Source organism: Salvia miltiorrhiza, chromosome 1 (assembly GCF_028751815.1).
Source record: "Salvia miltiorrhiza cultivar Shanhuang (shh) chromosome 1, IMPLAD_Smil_shh, whole genome shotgun sequence".
NCBI lineage: Eukaryota > Viridiplantae > Streptophyta > Magnoliopsida > Lamiales > Lamiaceae > Salvia > Salvia miltiorrhiza.
Window position 1 is genome coordinate 25,043,958 of NC_080387.1, and position 20,573 is coordinate 25,064,530.

Here is a 20,573-nt window from a genome sequence, read left to right on the forward strand (position 1 = left end):
AGAAAGGCTAAAAGATGAGAACACGCACATCGTCCGAAAATTTTCATCAAGAGACGCATGTCGTAAGTCAAGCCCAAAGGTTAATTCTAAGCCAAAAAAAAAAGAAATAAGTCGAAAAAACAAAAGTAGGTAGCTAGGAACCTTGGAGTGATCTTTGATATTAACCAGGATGGTAATGGCACATGCATTATAGAGCAAAGCCATAAATAAAATTTATTAAGACAAGGGAAAGGAGACCACACATGACATGATGAGAGAAACGGCGGAAAGTCATTTGCAGCCAAAAGAAAATCAAACACAAGCCGCTGCTGCAAATATTAAAATCATTAAATCAATTAACAGGAGCAAGCACTGCTGCATTATTCTCGCACAGAATCTTCCAACTTTAATTTACATGTATATCTCAAATAAGCAATAATCAAAACACAGAAGTAATTTGTCCTATCTGGCATAAGTTAATGTAAGAAAATATCAGAAAATCTGCAAGACTCACACCCTTTTATTTTTAAACTATTCATACCATGCAACTTTCAAAAAATGAATTATCTAAAGCTAGAGAAAAAGAAATATAATAACCCTACAAGAATGACAAGCAGATCTTAGCTAATTTCCATTAAGAGTGCTACGGTTCATTTCCAACTTCCAAGTATAATATTTTAAAAGAAAACTCACATAATTCCATGCAAAGAATGATGTTTTAGAAGAAAACACACACAAAAAGCAACAAAATAAGTGAAGTAATTACAATGTAATGATGAACCAAGAGCCGAAAGTAAGATCCATTCACTTCTCTCAATTCCACAGTTATTTCTACGAATGACAGCGACATTGCAACAACTCAACTATAAAATTGTAGCACAGGAACTGTTTACCTGATTGGAGTCCAATTATATTCCAAGATTAATTAACTAAGTGAAGCCACATAAGATAATGAAAATGCTTCACACACAAACAAATTTAAATCCCAAGCAACAAAGAAAACCTGTTGCAAACATCATCAATCAAGGACATATAATCTATTCACGAGTATACATGATGCATTATAAATTGGTAAAAAAATAAATGGAATATATATATAAGACCCTATGTATGATCCATCAAAACTAAAGCATAGTAAAGTAACATTATATGATACAATTGAAGTCATAAAATTTCCCCGACTTGGAACTCTTATTGTGCACATTTACTCTCATTTTACACACAAAAGTGCAAAACTTGGGCATGGCATATATATCGACAGTATTAAGGAAATTACTATGATGATAAAAGGAAGTTATCTTTTTGGGGCAAATGATGAGACTCTTCTTGATTAGGACGCCTAGAGCCACGAGCTGAAACCATAACTTGGTAACAAAAAGGATAAGTTAATAAATTACCAAGATCTAGAAATATGAATAATTATAAACGATAGTGTTACCAACAACAAGAGAATAGAGGTGTCATCTAAAGATGAAGATTAATTTCCAATGTTGTGAAGTGAATCAATTTATTTGGTTTCCATAAGTGGAACCTCCAAGCAGCCCTCCGCCGCTGGAGGCGGCATACATATCCGAGGTGGGGTCGAGGGCGGCGCCGTTTCTGCCGCCGCCGCCGCCGAGGCCGCCCAAATGCAATTCCGATATATCGGGAAAGCTTTCTCTCCCTTCAAACCCTTGATCGTATAGGAAACCTTTGAAAATGTGACCACCTATTTTGACTACGGCTTGATATGCAAACTCATCTTCACCATCATCCACTGCAGTTACTCTCACACACTTGAACACCGCGGGGGCACGCACTTGCCCTGGTAATGACTCTTTTAAGCTCGCGTCTATTCAAAAAAATATATATAAGTCCCATTGATTTTCTTATGATTATAACATGTAAAGATTGAATTTTTACCTAGATGGCTAGAGGTGGTGTCGAAGCTTCTTGGTGGGGTGGTGTTGGAGGTTGAAGTGTGGGAAGCGGTTGTGGTTTGCGAGGCGCCGCCGAGGCGGGGTTTCTTGGTGCCGGAGGTGGACTGTGAGGAGCCGGCAGTGGCGGTGTTCCCGCCCATCAGTTGGCGCTCGCGGCGGCGGGCGGCGGGGACCCACGTGCTCTTGACGTGTGTGGAGCAATCGTAGCCTCTACTCTTGCAGCAAGTCCGGCAGCGGCGGTGCGGGCAGTCTTTCTTGGCCTGGTTGCCGCAGTCTTGACATGTGGTGGTGCCGACGGATGAGGAGGCTCCACCGCCACCGAGATTGGCGTGATCGATGTTGCTGTTCAAGGGTTTCTTCAAGTAGGGATCCGGCAGCTGCTGCCAGAGCTGCATGCCGGCGCCGCGGCTGCGTGAGGTGCTGTTGATGACGTCTTCATCTGCTGCGGCGATGCAAGGGGAGGCCGTGAGGAGGGGGATGACTCCCACTCCGATGGCGTTGGAGGCGTTGAGGGAGTGAGGGTCGAAGTTGATCGTGGTGGCGGCGGTGGCGGCGGCCTCCGCGTGGTGGAAGGAGGAGGCCGGGGCGACGAAGTAAAATTCAGGGGGGAGGCCGCAGTTGATGTGGCGGGTGGCGGCGGCGGCGGAGGCGGGCCACAGTCCTCCAGCGGCGGCGGCGGAGTTGGTGGCGGAGGGGCCGGCATTGAATCCTAAAGAGAGGTCACCGGCGGAGGAGGAGGAAGCGACCCACTCAGCGAACGCGCCGCTGGAATCGGAAGGTAGCCGCCGAGTGGTAGCCACAACTGCAGAATTCTGCTATATATATATGTGCAGATAGATACAAAAACAAAATTGGTGTACGTCCCAATCAAGCAAGGCCAAGATTGGATTTTTCTTTCCGTCCCTTTTGATCTGTGTTTCCAAATCTTGAAGAATCTATGAGGGAGTCGTTAGTGTGTGAAAAGAAGTGGGGTCTCTGATATATTCTTTAGAGCAGAAGAAGATTGTGAGATAGAGATGAGTGAGAGAGGGGTGGTGATGGGCTTTTAATTTCCGCTCAGCTTCTTCTACTCCATATGCGACTGCTACTTACTGCTGCTGTCGCTTTGGCTTTTTTCATGAATAAAGTTTCTCTGAGAGAGGGACTTGTGAGCTTCCCATGCCAGTACTAATGGCAGACCACAAGAGAGAGAAAAACACACACACACAGACACAGAGAGAGAATTTCGGAGTGGAGGTACGCAAAAACACCACAACTAAGGCAGAGGAAGAGACCCCCACACCCACAAACACACACAACACGCACTACAGATACTAGTGTTGTTGAAACAGATCCTTGATCAAGATCAACATACTACTTGCCTTTTTTTTTTCTCCTCTCACGGAAAGCGAAAGAATGAGAGGTGGGTGCCTATCTACCGATTATGGTTTGTGATTATTGGAGAGAGAATAATAGAAAGTGTTTGCGTGTTAGTGAGAGAGAGAGTTGTGTGTGTGTGTTTTGTTGTGTAGGTTTTGTAAGATTTTTGAAGCCCTAAAAAAGTCACATGCCACACTTTTTTTAATTCTTTTCTTCTTTTTTTTCTCCTCATTCTTTCTTTCCATTGGGAAAAACACAAAAGAATAAGTGGTAAAAGGCTAAAAGTAAACAAATCCTCCCTTGCAAACACACAGAATATATAAAAGGCTGGGCTGTGAAAGCACCTACATTTTTTAAATCTTACCGGCATTCGTAACTTAGTTACTTAGATTTCATTAATTATACAATGAGGATATATTCCCCTAATTAGCAGGGACGGAGCCGGGGGGGGGGGCTTGGGGGGGCTAGAGCCCCCTCCCAAATTTTGAGTTTTTATATATATATATATATATATATATATATATTTATTTATTTATACCTATTATAAAATAATTTTCTTTTATAAAAGAGTATTTGGTTATTATATTCTCTCATATATATACTTAATTTAAGGATAATTCCGTTATTTAAAACTATATAATCTATGAAATATTGTTTGTTATTATTACTATTATACTTGTCTTTTAATAAAAAAAATGTCTAATATGTATGAAATGCTAAAAAAAATTATAATGTATTGAAACTAATTTGTAATATATAGAAAATATATAATCTATGAACATGTTGTTTGTTATTATTATTATTATGTTTGTCTTTTAATAAAAAATGTCTTAAATATACGAAATGTCCAAAAAAAGTTTTATGATATATTGAAACTATATAATCTATGAAAATATTGTTCGTTATTATTAGTATTATGCTCGTATTTTAATAAAAAAATACCTTAAATATACAGAATGCCCAAAAAAAATTTCTCGAGGGGCTACCGCCCCCGAACCCCCGTACAATTTCAACCCCCCCCCCCCCCCCCCCCGAACTTAATTCCTGGCTCCGTCCCTGCTAATTAGTACTTATATATTATGATAATTAATTAAAATTGATCAAAATTCACCTAAAAAATTAGGTATGAAATATTTATATATGTACTAACACAAAGAAAGAATGTACGTTTGTACGCATAATCAATGTTATTTTATTTGATAAAAACAAAAATATAGATATAATATCTATTATATTTAATTTTTTTTTAATTAACTATTTAATCTGTTTGATTCTACAATTATAATAAAACCTCCTTAAAATAATATGTAGTACTCAATAAATTAATACCATTTATAACTAATAAATTTCTCATGTTCCAACTTAGATCAATTCAAAAAATCACCAATTTTAATAAAAATAATAAAATAATAATTTTTAAGAGAACTCCTTCAAAAGTATATAGGTCCCGTTAATATTATAAATTAATGATTGTTAAAATATTGCATTTATAAAAACTATGGTAAACTTATTAAAATACAAACTATTGTTGAATCATCTTCAGCTCGATCATCATTAGGATCTCCAACCACAATAAATTGATAGATATATGTATTTATTTAATTAAAATATTATCTCTCATTTATTTTACACATTATAAATTGATTTAAAATTATAATATTTGAAATTAAGACAACATTCTATAAATTAAAAAGTTATTACTTTTTATCGATAAATTAATAAATTACTAATTTATCAATATATAAATAAATTATAAATTTTCAATGAAATTCATAGGTTCAAAAGTTATTAATTTATAATGATTTTATTGTATTTTTAAAGAAATTTAGTGGTCACACTATATTCAAACACATACATTTCAATGTATGATTTATATAGTACAACTTAGTGGATATGTGATACATACCCTACCTGTTTATATAATTGTGAGTTAATATTATTTTCATTTATCTAGTTAATTAAATAAATTCTACATGATATTTATCTTTTGAAGGATTCTAAATAGAGTTCAAGATATATATATATATATATATATATATATATATATATATATATATATGACATTGATTTAGATAAGGTAATAAATTAATATATAAAATATAATTTACATAATTGCTCTCGATGTTAAATGTGTAATAGGAATATAATAGATAATTTATATTTTGTGCCCAAGATACTTTTTATGTTAGTATAAATATATAGATATTTAGGCATTGTAACTGTAGCATCTCAATTTTTAATCAAAGTTTGTCTCTGTATCACTAAAACAACCTCATTCTACAAGTAAGACCAATGCCAAATACATGAAAATTCATATAGTTTTAGTTTTATACATAAATTTAAAAATTCTGCTTTCAAATACAATAACTTTCATTTTTTGTCTCTTATTTTGTAAAGGACATATTTTCTAACCATTGAATGTTAAGGTGAAAGTAGAAATTGTGTTCTGTAACTAAAATGGAAGTCTTCCTAAACGATATAATTAGATACGGAGTATTAGTTAAATTACACTATATGCACATAAAAATTTATTAACAATCAACAAAAAGTGACATGTAGCCATATAAAATGCTAAAAAGAAAAAATATGAACGTCGACTTATATAATTATAGTCTCACTTTTTGTTGATTCATTAATATTATTTTGTATCTCTCTCAAAAAAAAATTAATATTATTTTGTATTTTTATAATGTAACCTAGCTAATATTAAGTTGTTAGAGCATCCGCAATGGGGTTATATGATAGTCTACTTGATGAGGAGGGTACCACATTGAGTAAGGAGGCCGCATTGGAGTTACATGATAGCCTTGATTTTTTTAGTTTTGATTTTTATGCTTTTCATTTTAATTTAATTGCTCGAATTTAAATAACACATTTTACTAATAACTAAAATTGCATTAAAATAAAAATCCTAAAAATTACAAAAAAAAAAAAGATGACATAATTTAAAACTACATAAAAAAATTAATTTAAACGATCATGGACCGCAAATCGAGGCGATCAAATCTGATTTTAAATTTCAAATTTCGAATTTTTTTTTCTGGCGCGTGTAGAACACGCGCCGAAATTTGGAGGTTATCGTGTATACACGATCTATCGTGTAATACACGAGTAAGGCTAGGCTGCAACGCTTTACACAATCTCAGCCTTATATAAGTAGGCTGGATCGTGTAAGGCGTTATCAATGCTCTTATACTCCCTCTGTCCCGGTCAAGACGCTACATTTGCTTTTCGGCACGGGATTTAAGGAATTGTAGATTAATGTTTTAAGTGTGTAATAATAAAGTGACAAAGTAGGAGAGTGAAAGTAATAAAGTGATAAAGTAAGAAAGAGAAGGTAATAAAGTGATAAAGTAGGAGAAAGAAAGTAATAAGAAAATATTTAATTAGTGTTAATTAAGTGTTTAAAATTTCTTATTTTTGCCAAATATAAAAATGTAGCATCTTCGTTGGGACGGCCCGAAAATGAATATGTAGCCTCTTGGGCGGGACGGAGAGAGTATCTTTTAGGAATGACTTCTATTTCAGTCAGGCGGCTCTGTATTTACAAGACCGGTGTCGGTAATATTCGATATTTACAATTATAAATATAATCAAGAGCAATTGTTATCCAACATAGATAAATATGTTTTGTGGTCAATAATTGTTTTCCAAGGGTTGACATCTTCTCCAACATTAATTTACCAAAATCCAAATGTCATGCTGTGATCATTAACCTTTTTTACTCTCAGATTTTATCTTCATTTCTAATTTTAATCATTCATATATTGTGTTTACAGTTCTTAATACGAACTGTAAAATTGCATGAATAAGCGACAATCAAATCGTGAATAATTATAACATAGAGTATTTAATTATTCACGATATATTGTTATCTTATTTATGTATATATATGTGGTTTTACTTTAACTTTTAAGTTCTTACAAAAAAATATGCCTCTCGTGTGATTCTTTACTTATATTAATATAAAATAATTCCTTTTTAAAAATATTTTTAAAGATAATGAAGTAATAATTTTTGTTTATAATTGTGATATGACTCGAACCTTCCATTTAAGGAGGAAAACGTATTATCAATTTGGGCCTTCTATTCTATATATTCTCTTCAATTGACTTCGGTAGTACTCACTCCGTCCCACGAAGCATGACTCAATTTCCTTTTTAGTTTGTCCCACAAAAATTGATATGTTTCTAAAAATAGCAAAAAATTTACTCTTTATTCATCTTTTCACTTTTTCATCAATCACACTTAACACACAAAATACCAATTTTTTAATTCTCGTGCCGAAAAAAAATGGATCATGCTTCATGAGACGGATGGAGTACTTTGGTTTAGATGACATCATTTAAATTTACAAATGCATTGTTAAATAAATTTGATAGAATTTTTGGTCATTATAAATACGTCACATGAACAATAACATCATAACAATCTAATATTACATTCGTCTAAAAAAAATATCACATTATAAACGAAATACATTGTAATAAAAAGATTTATTGCATATAAATACACAAACTTTTAATACTCTATCCGTCTCACTTCAATTGGCATTTTTACTTTGGCACGAAGATTAAGAATAAAGGGTTGAGTGTGTAAAGTGGATGGGGACCATTTGTTTAATGCGTGTAGAGAAGGTATGAACCACATGCTATTTTTGGAAAGTGCCAATTGAAGTGGGACAAACAAAAAAGGCAAATGTGCCAATTGAAGTGGGACGGAGGGAGTATTTTTTTATTTTTCACACAAATTTTATTTTTAAAATTTAAATACACCAACTTTTGTGCTAGTCTGATTTTTCTCGCGGCCAATAATTTCGATCGAATTATAATTTACTTAATTTCTACGTGGCATAATATTATTATCTATGTACATGTTCAATTTTTAATTTAAGTTATTTACTTGTAAATATACGGACTTTCAACATTTTCTAGCTTTTCTCACAAACTTAATACTATTATAAATTTTCTCACGAAATTCAGTTTTTCTTACAAAATTCATTTCTCTCACGTTGATCAATTAATTGGTGTTGCAATGGGTTATAGTTATAATCCTAATTCAATTTTATTTTTATTTTTTGTGTCGAGAAATTAAAAAGCTTTAATAAGATTTTTGGATCAAAAAATTCTATCATGACATATTACGAGTTTGTGCTTAGTTAGTTATGGTTAAAATATTATTTTAAATTTTTTATTCTGTCGAGAATTTGAAAAGTTTTAATATGATATGTGGATCTAAAAATTCTAGAATTGAATGAGAAATATGGAAGAAATGAATTCCATGTGAAAAAAATACCCCCGCATTCGTAATATCGTTTTCACATTTTGAACGGCGCGAATTTTAAGAAAAGTGGTGGATAGTAGTGAATATTGTATTGAGTGGAGTTTGGGCCCCACAATAAAGGTGAAAATACAAGGTTAAGACAACAAGGTGTTATGTGCACCCTACAATTATAAATGGAAGTTGAAACGATATCGCGGATGAAGGGAGTAAAAAATATGGAAAGTTCGTGTATATACACATAAATGACTTAAAAAATACTCCCTCTGTCCGCGATATCGTTTCCACATTGTGGACGACGCGGGTTTTAAGAAAAGTGGTGGATAGTAGTGGATATTGTAGTGAGTGGAGTTTGGATCCCACTATTGTTGTGAGATGAAGTTTGTGGACTCTACTTCTATAAATGGAAGTGGAAACGATATTGCGGACGGAGGGAGTAATTAAGACCATCACGCGGTCCTTTAATTTCACGTTAGCATCTCCGACGGACAATCAACATCAATTTGAGGGGAAAAAATCAGATGAGCATAGAGTTCGTGTAGTTAAATTCAAAAAATAAAATTTTAGAAAAAAAATACTCCCTCCATACTAGGGGTGTAAATGAGCCGAGTCGAGTCGAGTATTGTCATGCTCAGACTCGAGCTCGACTATTTTGATGAAGCTCGAGCTCGAGCTCGACTCGGCCGAGCTTGATTTTTTTGAGCTCGAGCTCGACTCGATGTCATATTTGTGAGCTCGAGCTCGACTCGGTTAAGCTCGATTGTGGAGTCTTGCTCGAGTTTGAGCTCGAGCTCGAGCTCATTTAAGCTCGTTGAGCTCGAGCTCGTTCAAACTCGGTGAACTCGAGCTCGTTTGGGCCATTTTGTAGGTTTTAAATATATTTAATTTTGGGCTAATATATAATATATTATATACTAATTACTTGAGCTCGATTAGGCTCGCGAGCCTAACGAGTCGAGTATCACGAAACTCGAACTCGGGCTCGGTACCAACTCGAGTAGCTCGAGCTCGAGCTCGACTCGACTAACATCGAGTCGATTTCGAGTAATCTTCGAGCCGATCCCGAGTAGCTCGCGAGCTAGCTCGACTCACTTACACCCCTACTCCATACCTAAAATAAGTTCCTCTTTTTCTTTTTTGGGACGTCCCCCAAATAAGTTCCTCTTTCTTTCTTTCCATTTTTGGAATACTACCCCACTACTAATAATACTTTATTTATTCTTGATTTTTACTTTTTCACCACTCCCAATACCAATTATAACACTTTTTCACCTTTTCACCACTCCCAATACTAATTATAACATATTTTTCTCCATTATCATTTCACTTTACCACTTTTCCTTAAAACTCGTGCCGTCCTAAAAAAGAAACTTATTTTGGGGACGGAGGGAGTAAAAAAATATTAAAAATTCGTGTATTTAAGTGTTAATAACTCTTAATAAAATATGAGTATGAGTAAAATTGTTAGTGAATTAATGGTCTCACTTTAAATGTGAGTGGAGTTCTACGAACTTTATTACCGTAAATAAAAAGTATACATTTTTTTTAGCATATCGAAAATAAAATTATGACAAATTTTGTATGAGCAGAAGAGTAATATACATCTTCAATTCATTCTCTTAATCCTAAATCTGATTTTCCGTCATCACATATAATCTTTCTATATTTGTTAAGAATTACAGAAACTTGTATATGCACCCAAAAATATAAAGCTACTACAAGAATTAGGGCATGATTAGAAAAGTCCCAAATACTTATCAAATTAAAGCCACAGTAAATGGAGAGAAGAAAAGTATCGAATGAAGAAAATAGAGGAGAGGAGGAATGAAAGCAAAAAGAGTAAGAAAAATAGTGGCAGTGGATAATTATTAGCGGAAAGAGATGGGAGAATTAATATAGGAGAAGAAATTGGCATCACATCAGACGTTAAATCTGGTGGTGTAGTAGCACCGCCCCCCCTGGCCCCCTTCTCTGCCAACAGTTGACTATCATCTGCCAATTAATCGCTCCATTATTACCAAATGCATACCATATTCACATTTTACTTTTTCTAGCAACTAAATTTCTACACATTTCTTCCTATATATACACACATACTCATACTCTCTTAATATTTACAAATATATATATTTGACAGCGCGTGTAATAGAATTAAAGGGATCGTACCAAATATTTTGAGGCTGCTGTGCTTAATCGAGTTCAAAATATTTTGTTCATCGACGAAAATTTTATGGTGAAGCGGAGGATATAAGTTGGAGCAAATAATTAAGAGATGTGTACAAAGTGTAAAAAAAATGGTGTAATGGTAAAGTTATTTTATTTTTGTTTTTTTCAAAGGTCTATATATGGATCTATTTATTTTCAATGCAAATTAAATTTTTTATCTTTCTAAAAATAGCTCTTTAAACTATATTTAAACATGAGTGAAAATTTAAAATGCCGTATTCCTTAAGTTCTATAGTAAAAATGCTCTCTTTTATAAACATAAGCATTTTATATCATATTCTTTAAATACCCTTTGATTTGATGGGTTTGCTTGGTTTTCTATGAAAGTCTTACACATTTGACCGATTTGACAGCTATCAGTCAACGATTTGACAGCTATCAATCAAGAATACATATGAACGATGGGTGGCTAGATTATCTGTCCGCCCGAGCGAACACATAATTTCACCGGGCGGACACATGATTTTATCGATCAGACACATGATCTGGGTGGCAAATCATGTGTTCGACTGATAAAATCATGCGGCCCGGTCGGTAAAATCATGTGTCCGTCCGGGCGGACACATAATCTAGCCACCCACCGATCATATGTACTTTGGACTGATAGCTGTCAAATTGTTGACTTTTATGACTGGTGGCTGTCAAATCGGTCAAATGTGTAAGACTTTCACAAAAAAACCAAGCAAATCCATCAACATCAAAGGGTAAAATAAGTACTTCATATAATTAGGGCATAGAATGCTTTGTATGATAACTTATGGCATTTTTACAAAAAAAATTAAGGAAGTGGGCATTTTTGCCTATTAACACTTTAATTTTAAATTTTAGTTTAGTTGGTATTTAGAGCATGATAACCTACTTTATAGGGGGGACCACATGATGTAAAGATGCTGCATTGGGCTTACATGATAGCATTAGTTTTGATTTTTCCATTTTTCATTTAAGTTTAATTTCATAAATTTAAATTACACAATTTACTTCAAATTTAAATTGCATTAATTTTGAAATCCTAAAAATTACATAAAATTTAATAAAATAAAAACAAATCCTACAAATAACTATTCCGGCCCTAGAGGTCCGAAACGTGCCCAAACATGCTCCATCAAATCTGATGAGGAGTAAGGATCTCATCAGCCACCCTACTCCAGAAATATCGGGTCAGCACAGAAACCAAGAGATGAGAATCAGCAGCGCTGATTTGGGCTCTAAACATACTTGGCTCAAAGAGCGCATATGCGTCACACAATTGTCAAGCAAGTCAGCGGTGCCGACTAAAGTCTGTGCAGACTAGAAGAGACGGCTCAACCTCAAAACAACACCCGGAGAGGACTCAAAGAAAGAAACATCTTCAGTGGAAACAAGGATTAAAAGGAGAGCTGCGTGGATAAGACCAGAAGGCAACACCTACGAAGGGTTCGGTTACATCCCGTTTAAGGCGGCGCAGTCAAAGGTCCGTCCCGTTTAAGGCAGCGCAGACGAAGGTTCGTCCCGATTAAGTTAGCGCAGACGAAGGCTCGCCCCAGTAAAGTCAGCGCGGACGAAGAATGGAAGCAACCAGCGTTGAGCTCGGGAGGATCACACGTTCAACATAAAGCTGCAAATTAGTTAGGGAAGTTTGTTAGTAAATAGAGAATCATGATCGCACACCACATGTGGAGCGCGTGAATGACCTGTAAAGTCCTTTTTACCCTTTGCCCTAATGTAACTCTATAAATACTCCATGTAATCCATTATAATAGATACGTGAGAATACTTTAAGGAATTCATCTGCAAGTCCATAACAAGTTTTCTTCTCATATTTAGCGTACTTTGCGGTGTCTCCCTCCATTCTTTCCCCTGTTTGTAAAAAATGAATAATTGGAGCTCTCCAATCATTTCCAACTTCAACCGCGCAGACTTGGACTTCTGAACCCCTCTTTGGCTCAAACAGGAGTGTAATTCCATCGTTCCATGATTGCTCGACGGCGCTGGCCATCCTCGCCAAAAGATCAGCTTTTCGGTTTTCCTCTCGGGGTACTTGTACTATTTCCAATTCTTCAAATTTTTTATTAATTTGTTGCATCTGATCATAGTAAGCTCTCATTCTATCGTCGCGGACTTCGCATTCACCCCTCAACTGCTGGGCTACTAGTTGAGAATCGGTCTTGATGATGGATGTGTCTGCTCTGAGCTCCTTCAAGATGTGGGCGGCCCTTATCACTGCCTCATATTCTGTCTCATTATTTGATAATTTGTTCTCAAATTTGATCGCAAACTGGTAGGCTCCATCTTCCGGTGATTCGATGTATATTTCGACTCCACACCCTTCCTTGGTGACGGAGCCATCGACCTGCGCCGTCCATGGTCCTCGCAATAGCCACCTTGTAGTTTCTTGGATGAAATCGGTCAAGGCTTGTGCTTTAATGGTTGTGCGAGGTTCGAACATCACATCATATTCTCCCAATTCGATGGCCCACTTTACCATTCTCCCTGCAAGGTCTGGTCTCCCCAAAATTTGCTGAAAAGGCAGCGCCGTTCTGACGATAACCTTGTGTGATAGAAAGTAAGGACGCAATTTTGTTGCAGTAATCATGATAGCATAGGCTGTTTTTTCTGCTGCAGTATATCTAAGCTCGGCTCCCTGAATGATTTTGCTCACAAAGTAAATTGGCTTCTGAATACCCCTTTCCTCCCGGACTAGCACAGTACTTAGCGATTCTACTCCCACTGAAGTGTATAGATACAACGGTTCCCTCGGCACCGGCTTGGTTAAGATGGGTAGCTCCTTAAGATAGTTCTTGAGGTCTTCAAAGGCCTGTTGGCACTCACTGTTCCATTCGAACCGGCTTCCTTTCCTTAGGATTTTGAAGAAAGGCAAACTTCTTTCCGCCGATCTTGATATGAACCGGCTCAGCGCGGTTATCCTTTCGTTCAGTGTTTGTATTTCTTTAAAGTTTCGCAGTGCTGTCATGTCAAGAATAGCCCGAACCTTGTCTGTATTTACCTCTATCCCCTCAGGTGTAACTTTGTATCCCAGAAATTTTCCCGATTGGACCCCAAAAGTGCATTTGGCCGGATTAAGCATGAGCTTGTGTCTTCGCACTACCGAGAAGATTTTCTCCAGGTCGTCCGCATGTGTACGCGCTTCAGCACTGCGCATTAGCATGTCGTCTACGTAGACCGACACGTTCTCCTTTAACTGATCCTTGAAAATTTTGTCCATCATTCTTTGATACGTTGCTCCCGCGTTTTTGAGTCCGAATGGCATGCTCAAATATGCAAAGATCCTTGCGCAGACTGCGAATGCTGTTTTGATAACATTGTTCTTGTGCATCTTAACCTGATGGTACCCTTGGTAAGCATCCATCATCGACAAAAGTTCGCATCCTGACGTAGCGTCCACTAGTTGATTGATTCGTGGCAATGGGTAACAATCTTTCGGACAAGCCGCATTGAGGTCCCGATAGTCCACGCACATCCTCCAGGTCTTGGCCTGTAACAGCCCGACTCCAGAGTTGACAGCTGTCCCCACAGACCAATACGAGTCTTTTCTAGCGTGTTTTGTCCTCACTCGCACGCTCCCTGAGAAACTTCCCAGGGGGTCACCCATCCCGGAATTGCTCCAAGCCAAGCACGCTTAACCTTGGAGTTTCTTTCGTGTGGGCACCAGAAAAGAAGATGCATCTTATTGATATGAGTAGCACCTATCAAATCACTTAAGCTCTCCTCGAATATGCAGTCCCATACCTGCATATTCTTGGAATCCCTCTCGTTCGGGTGTGTTTCGGTTCATCCATGCGCCCCTCCGCTTGGAAGTCTTAACCGGAGCCGCTCCTTGTCCGTGCCTCTTTTGCACCGGCGATCACTCCGCACTTCGTCCTCGGGCGTCACAGGCCCACCAGCTTCCGCTTGGTTCGTCCCCGAACTACACCGTACTGGGAGAGGTTCGGCTCTGATACCACCTGTAACAGCCCGGCTCCAGAGTTGACGGCTGTCCCCACAGACCAATACGACTCTTTTCTAGCGTGTTTTATCCTCACTCGCACGCTCCCTGAGAAACTTCCCAGGGGGTCACCCATCTCGAAATTGCTCCAAGCCAAGCACGCTTAACCTTGGAGTTTCTTCCGTGTGGGCACCAGAAAAGAAGATGCATCTTATTGATATGAGTAGCACCTATCAAATCACTTAAGCTCTCCTCGAATATGCAGTCCCATACCTGCATATTCTTGGAATCCCTCTCGTTCAGGTGTGTTTCGGTTCATCCCTGCGCCCCTCCACTTGGAAGTCTTAACCGGAGCCGCTCCTTGTTTGTGCCTCTTTTGCATCGGCGATCACTCCGCACTTTGTCCCCGGGCGTCACATGGCCTTCTTTTCTACCATAACAGCGTTGGACACCCATTCCGGATATTGAACTTCCACAATATACCCAGCCTCTAGCAACACTTGTACTTGTTCCCAAATAGCGGCATCTTTCTCTGCGCCGAAGTGTCTCGTCTTTTGTTTTACTGGCTTAATTGTGGGGGGTCTACGTTCAATCGATGTTTAGCCAGCTTTCTATCAATCCCATTTAAATCTGTCATGCTGAATGCGAAGACATCAGCGTTTCTGCACAGACAAGCGATTACCTTTCTTTGCAACTCTGGTTCCATATGTGCCCCGATTTTGGTAGTAAATCCCTCCTTATTCATGAAAAGTTTGATAACCACGCACGTATCATTAGTGGTGACGAGGGGGATCTTATCATTCCCCCCTGTAGTTCTGCGATTTCTTTGCGCTCGGGCTCTGAGGCCGTAACTATCCCGGTTTTCACCTTTTTGATTATCTCTGCCTGGTACACTGACCTTTCCCTTTTTTGTCCCGAGTACTGAGTTAATACTTGCACGTGATATTTTTTCGACACGGCTTGGTCTCCCCATACCTCTCCAATTTTTCCTCCTTCCAAGGGGAACTTCATCTTCAGATAAAGAGTAGAAATTGCTGCTTTGAAAGAATTCAACGCTGGTCTCCCAAAGATCATGTTGTAAGAAGGCTTTGGTGCGTCGATGACCAAGAATTTGACCATTCGAGTCTTTTTTCCCCTGCTTGCTCTATCGTCATTGGCAATTCGATTGTTCCCACCGGTAGGACTGATTCCCCCGAGAAACCGTAAAGAGGAGCCATAGTGGGCTCTAACTTAGCCTCCAAACCCATCGCCTGCCAGCATTCCAAGTATAAAATGTTGTCAGCGCTGCCTGAGTCGACAAAGATGCGGTGCACCAGCACGTTAGCCACATTTGCAAAAAACACCAGGGCGTCGTCATGAGGATAAAATAGGGGCCTAGCATCTTTTGGACCAAAAGATATTGTCGGTTCATCGGAAGCAATGCTGACTACCATGACAGATTGGTCGTAGTATCCGGATCTAACTGTGCGAGCAATTTGCTTTTTGGCTCTGTTAGATGTTGGTGTATTGTTCTCTCCTGTGATCATGTGCACCTCTCTGTCATACTGAGCATGATTTGCGGGGTTATGTCTATCCTGACTGTCTCGTCTGTGATCTCTTCTTTCTTTCTTCTTCTTTTTCCCTCACATTCCTCTGCGTTTTATCTGCTGAAATAGAAATTTTATTGAAAAAAGAAAAGTTCAAAACCCTTGAAAGCACAAGCGCAGACTAAGGGCCGAGCCTCCAAAAAGAGAGCTCAAACGAAAGAAAATGAGAAAGCAACGAAAAAAACCAAAAACACCGAAACGGGAGGAGGCGGAAAGCCAACCTCAGAAGCTCCGGTTGAACCATTGCCCCTAGGAAAGCCAGCTTCCAAAAACCCGAACCAGAACCCAAAAGCAAAAGCAACGCCTGAGACAGCAGGGGCAGTGACATGAGTGCGAGCCAGCAAGACTAAGAGAATAATTGATCGTCCTCGTAGAACAAGTCTTCGTCGTCCAGCATATCTCCCCATCTCTTAGAAACCACAGCCGACATAGCTCGAGCTGCGTCTGAAGCGGCGCCCTTATTCCTGAGCCGACTTTTGATACTGTCAATCGAATTCGGTGGATCTTGCGGACGTTCCATCCCTTTTTTAGGTCGACCCGGTCGACGCTTAGGGTTGTCAATGAGCATTTGCATCCCTTGACTAACCTGCTCCTCTAATTTGCTAATACAACTAGCCAACTCCTCCTGATTAGAATGTGTAGGCTCAATGACCAACCGAGATGCAGAATCATCTACCATGTCCATGGACGGAACCACGGCAGATTGTATTATGACCTCCTTATGCTGCCCAAACTTCGCAACGTCCTGCAGCGTAGAACCCTCAGACCCGGCCGTGTCCTCCCTCTGTGGTCGCGGTGCCGAGCTTGCAGCCTCGCGATCGTCTGCAATGATCTCCTCATCCACGGATCTGTCAGAATCCTCCATAACAACCGTGTCCTCCTTGCAAGCTGGAGCATCCGAATTCTGAACCGGCGAATCCTCTCTACGTGCTGCCATATTGTCTTCATTCTCTAACTCCATACCCTCCAGCACCTCAAAACAATTTCTGTTTTCCACAGAATTCTTCCCAACAGTAACTTCACGTCTGGGCGAAGACTCCTCATGATTATCCAGCTTAGCAGCACAAGGCACTGCAATCGCGTGCTGTCGAGAAAGGCTCCTAATCTTCTTCCATTGTCGAAATCTATTGCTATGCTTCCTGCCCCGCAAACTATTATCTTGTACTTTCTGTTTAGTCGGAGAGGCAGGCTCTATGCCCGATTTCCTGCAGTCATCAGTGGCATGGCCAATCGCATAACAAAGACTACAGAAGTATGGCAAATTCTCATATCCAAACTCAATTTCATAAATATCATCATCACATTTAACATCAATAAACTCAGGAATTTCCAGGGCCACATCCATCTCAACTAACACCCTAGCAAAATAACCAACTGAAGCCCTAGCAAACATGCCATCAACAAGAATAGGAGTTCCAACATGCCTAGCTATACCAGAGAGGACTTCAGGATGCCAAAACTCATGCGGGAGATTAAAGATTCGGACCCAAACCTGAGCAGTAGAAGAAACAATCTTGTTCGGATTGAAGTTTGGAGTCCATGCCTGAAGGAAAAGAATCCCCACACGAAGACGCCAAGTAGATTTCGCGAAAGCCAAAGCATAATCTTCCGGTGACGAGAACTTCAACGTGAAATATCCCTTGCCCAGAGGGATAACCTGCCACGGGGACGATGTTTTCCAGAAGATAGATAGCTCAGTAAAAAGATCTGCCGCAAATCTTGGTGAATCGCCTTTGCGAAGGAAAACCCTCCCATGAATAGCATGCTGAAAGGATTTGATTTGCCGTTGACGGAAAGCCGATGAAATAGAAAGGCATGGCCTGTCGTCCACCATTTTGGGTTTCAGAACCGCAAAATCATGAGCCGGGACGTCTGCGGGATGTCCCGAAGATTGCCTAAGAGATTCGGCAAACGACTTCACGGGAGGAGTACCGGACGGAACATCTCCTCCCCGGCCTAACTCCAAAAGTAAAGGCTGCTGCTCCGGCTGCCCCGATCGAAGAACACCCGACGTAAAGACTGAGCTGCCCGCAGACGAAGGAAGAAACGCCCTGCTGCTGTCAAGACGCTGATCTTTACCAGTTATCATCCCAACTTTGGGAACCCTGGACTCCAAAACTGGTGTCGAGGCACCTGCTGCGACAGACACGGAAGGAGGGAGCACCGGAACCCTAGTCTCCACCGAGGGCGCTGAAGCCACTGTGAGTGACGCTGCCAGGCCCATGGAAGAAACCCTAGTTGCAGCCATGAAGATATCGGACTCGGGAACTTTCGGGAACAGGGAGCAATCCCGGGAGAAGTTGAAGTCCAAAGGCAAAGCGCTGCCGGAAGAGGGGTCCGCGAGAGAAGACGGGATCGACGGCTGGAGGGAAACCCTAGGTAGAACGTTGGTGTGTAAAGGAGGAAAATCAGAGGAAGTGAGGGTCGTCTTGACGCCGGCCGGAAAAAACCAGCCGGCCGGCCAGAACCACCTGCGAAAGAACCTCCTAGGCGGCGGCGGCGGTTAGGTCATGCATCGCCCCATGAATATATTTTGTGCCCCCATTCCTCTGCGTTTTATCCCTGCTTCAGTTTCTTCTTCTTCTCTGCCGATCGCTCCCCTTTCTCTCCTCGCTTTCCCCGTCGCTAGGTCTGACCAGGTACCCATTATCTCCTCCCTCTGATTTGTAATACTTTATTATTTTTCCCAGCAATCTTTTCATCGTCCCCCTTTCCCGCTTCGTATTACCTCCCCCTTCAAAGCTCTGCACCATCCATGGCTGCCGTGGAGTCCGAACTTCCCCAATCTACTCTGCATGGCTGATGAGGAGTAAGGATCTCATCAGCCACCCTACTCCAGAAATATCGGGTCAGCACAGAAACCAGGAGATGAGAATCAGCAGCGCTGATTTGGGCTCTAAACATACTTGGCTCAAAGAGCGCAGATGCGTCATACAATTGTCAAAGCAAGTCAGCGGCGCAGACTAGAAGAGACGGCTCAACCTCAAAACAACACCCGGAGAGGACTCAAAGAAAGAAACATCTCCAGTGGAAACAAGGATTAAAAGGAGAGCTGCGTAAATAAGACCAGAAGGCAACACCTACGAAGGGTTCGGTTACGTCCCGTTTAAGGCGGTGCAGTCGAAGGTCCATCCCGTTTAAGGCAGCGCAGACGAAGGTTCGTCCCGATTAAGTTGGCGCAGACGAAGGCTCGCCCCAGTAAAGTCAACGCGGACGAAGAATGGAAGCAACCAGCGTTGAGCTCGGGAGGATCACACGTTCAACATAAAGCTGCGAATTAGTTAGGGAAGTTTGTTAGTAAATAGAGAATCATGATCGCACACCACATGTGGAGCACGTGAATGACCTGTAAAGTCCTTTTTACCCTTCGCCCTAATGTAACTCTATAAATACTCCATGTAATCCATTATAATAGATACGTGAGAATACTTTAAGGAATTCATCTGCAAGTCCATAGCAAGTTTTCTTCTCATATTTAGCGTACTTTGCGGTGTCTCCCTTCATTCTTTTCCCTGTTTGTAAAAAATGAATAATTAGAGCTCTCCAATCATTTCCAACTTCAACCGCGCAGACTTGGACTTCTGAACCCCTCTTTGGCTCAAACAGGAGTGTAATTTCATCGTTCCATGATTGCTCGACGGCACTGGCCATCCTCGCCAAAAGATCAGCTTTTCGGTTTTCCTCTCGCGGTACTTGTACTATTTCCAATTCTTCAAATTTTTTCTTGATTTGTTGCATCTGATCATAGTAAGCTCTCATTCTATCGTCGCAGACTTAGGGCAATTCTTCCACCCCCAATGCATACAATCAAGACTCCCGAGCATCCTCGTGCATCTGGGTAAGGCGTGTGATGTCCTCCGGCGTTGGACGGCGCAGATAATGGGCTCCAAAAGCCCGGATGACCGCCTTGCAGAACTTCTTGAGGCATACATACCCGGTGAAGTCGGCGACTTTGAGATACTAATCAAAAGTATCCGCACTGATGCGGTGGCTAACTGGCGGATAGCTTACGTGCATTTCTGCAACGGGGAAAGAGAGTCCCGACCTATTGCATCAGTGGTCATCTGGAAGTAAGTATCTTCACCTTGAACAGCCTCCACGATGTGCAAGAACAGCTCCTTCTGCATTCGAAAATGCCGTCGGAAAAAAGTAGGGTCGTACGTCGGATTGTCGTTGAAGTAGTCTTGCATAAGACGTAGATGGGCTTCCTCTCTATCACGGTGGACGTAAGACCGGGGATGTTTCGCACGTCCCACCTCCGGTGCCGGCTGGGCGTAGATGTGAGCAAGCAGTTGTTTCTGC

At 40.0% G+C, this 20,573-nt stretch overlaps 1 protein-coding gene across 1 annotated transcript; it reads right to left on the reverse strand.

The window, feature by feature from the left end:
* Positions 1-1,381: 1,381 nt before the first annotated feature.
* LOC131006441 (protein LATERAL ROOT PRIMORDIUM 1) lies at positions 1,382-3,518 on the reverse strand. The gene is given in 3 exon segments (XM_057933609.1): positions 1,382-1,810; positions 1,882-2,521; positions 2,524-3,518. Coding segments are annotated over 3 exon segments (1,047 nt in total). The 5' UTR covers positions 2,602-3,518; the 3' UTR covers positions 1,382-1,481.
* Between the last annotated feature and the right edge of the window lie 17,055 nt (positions 3,519-20,573).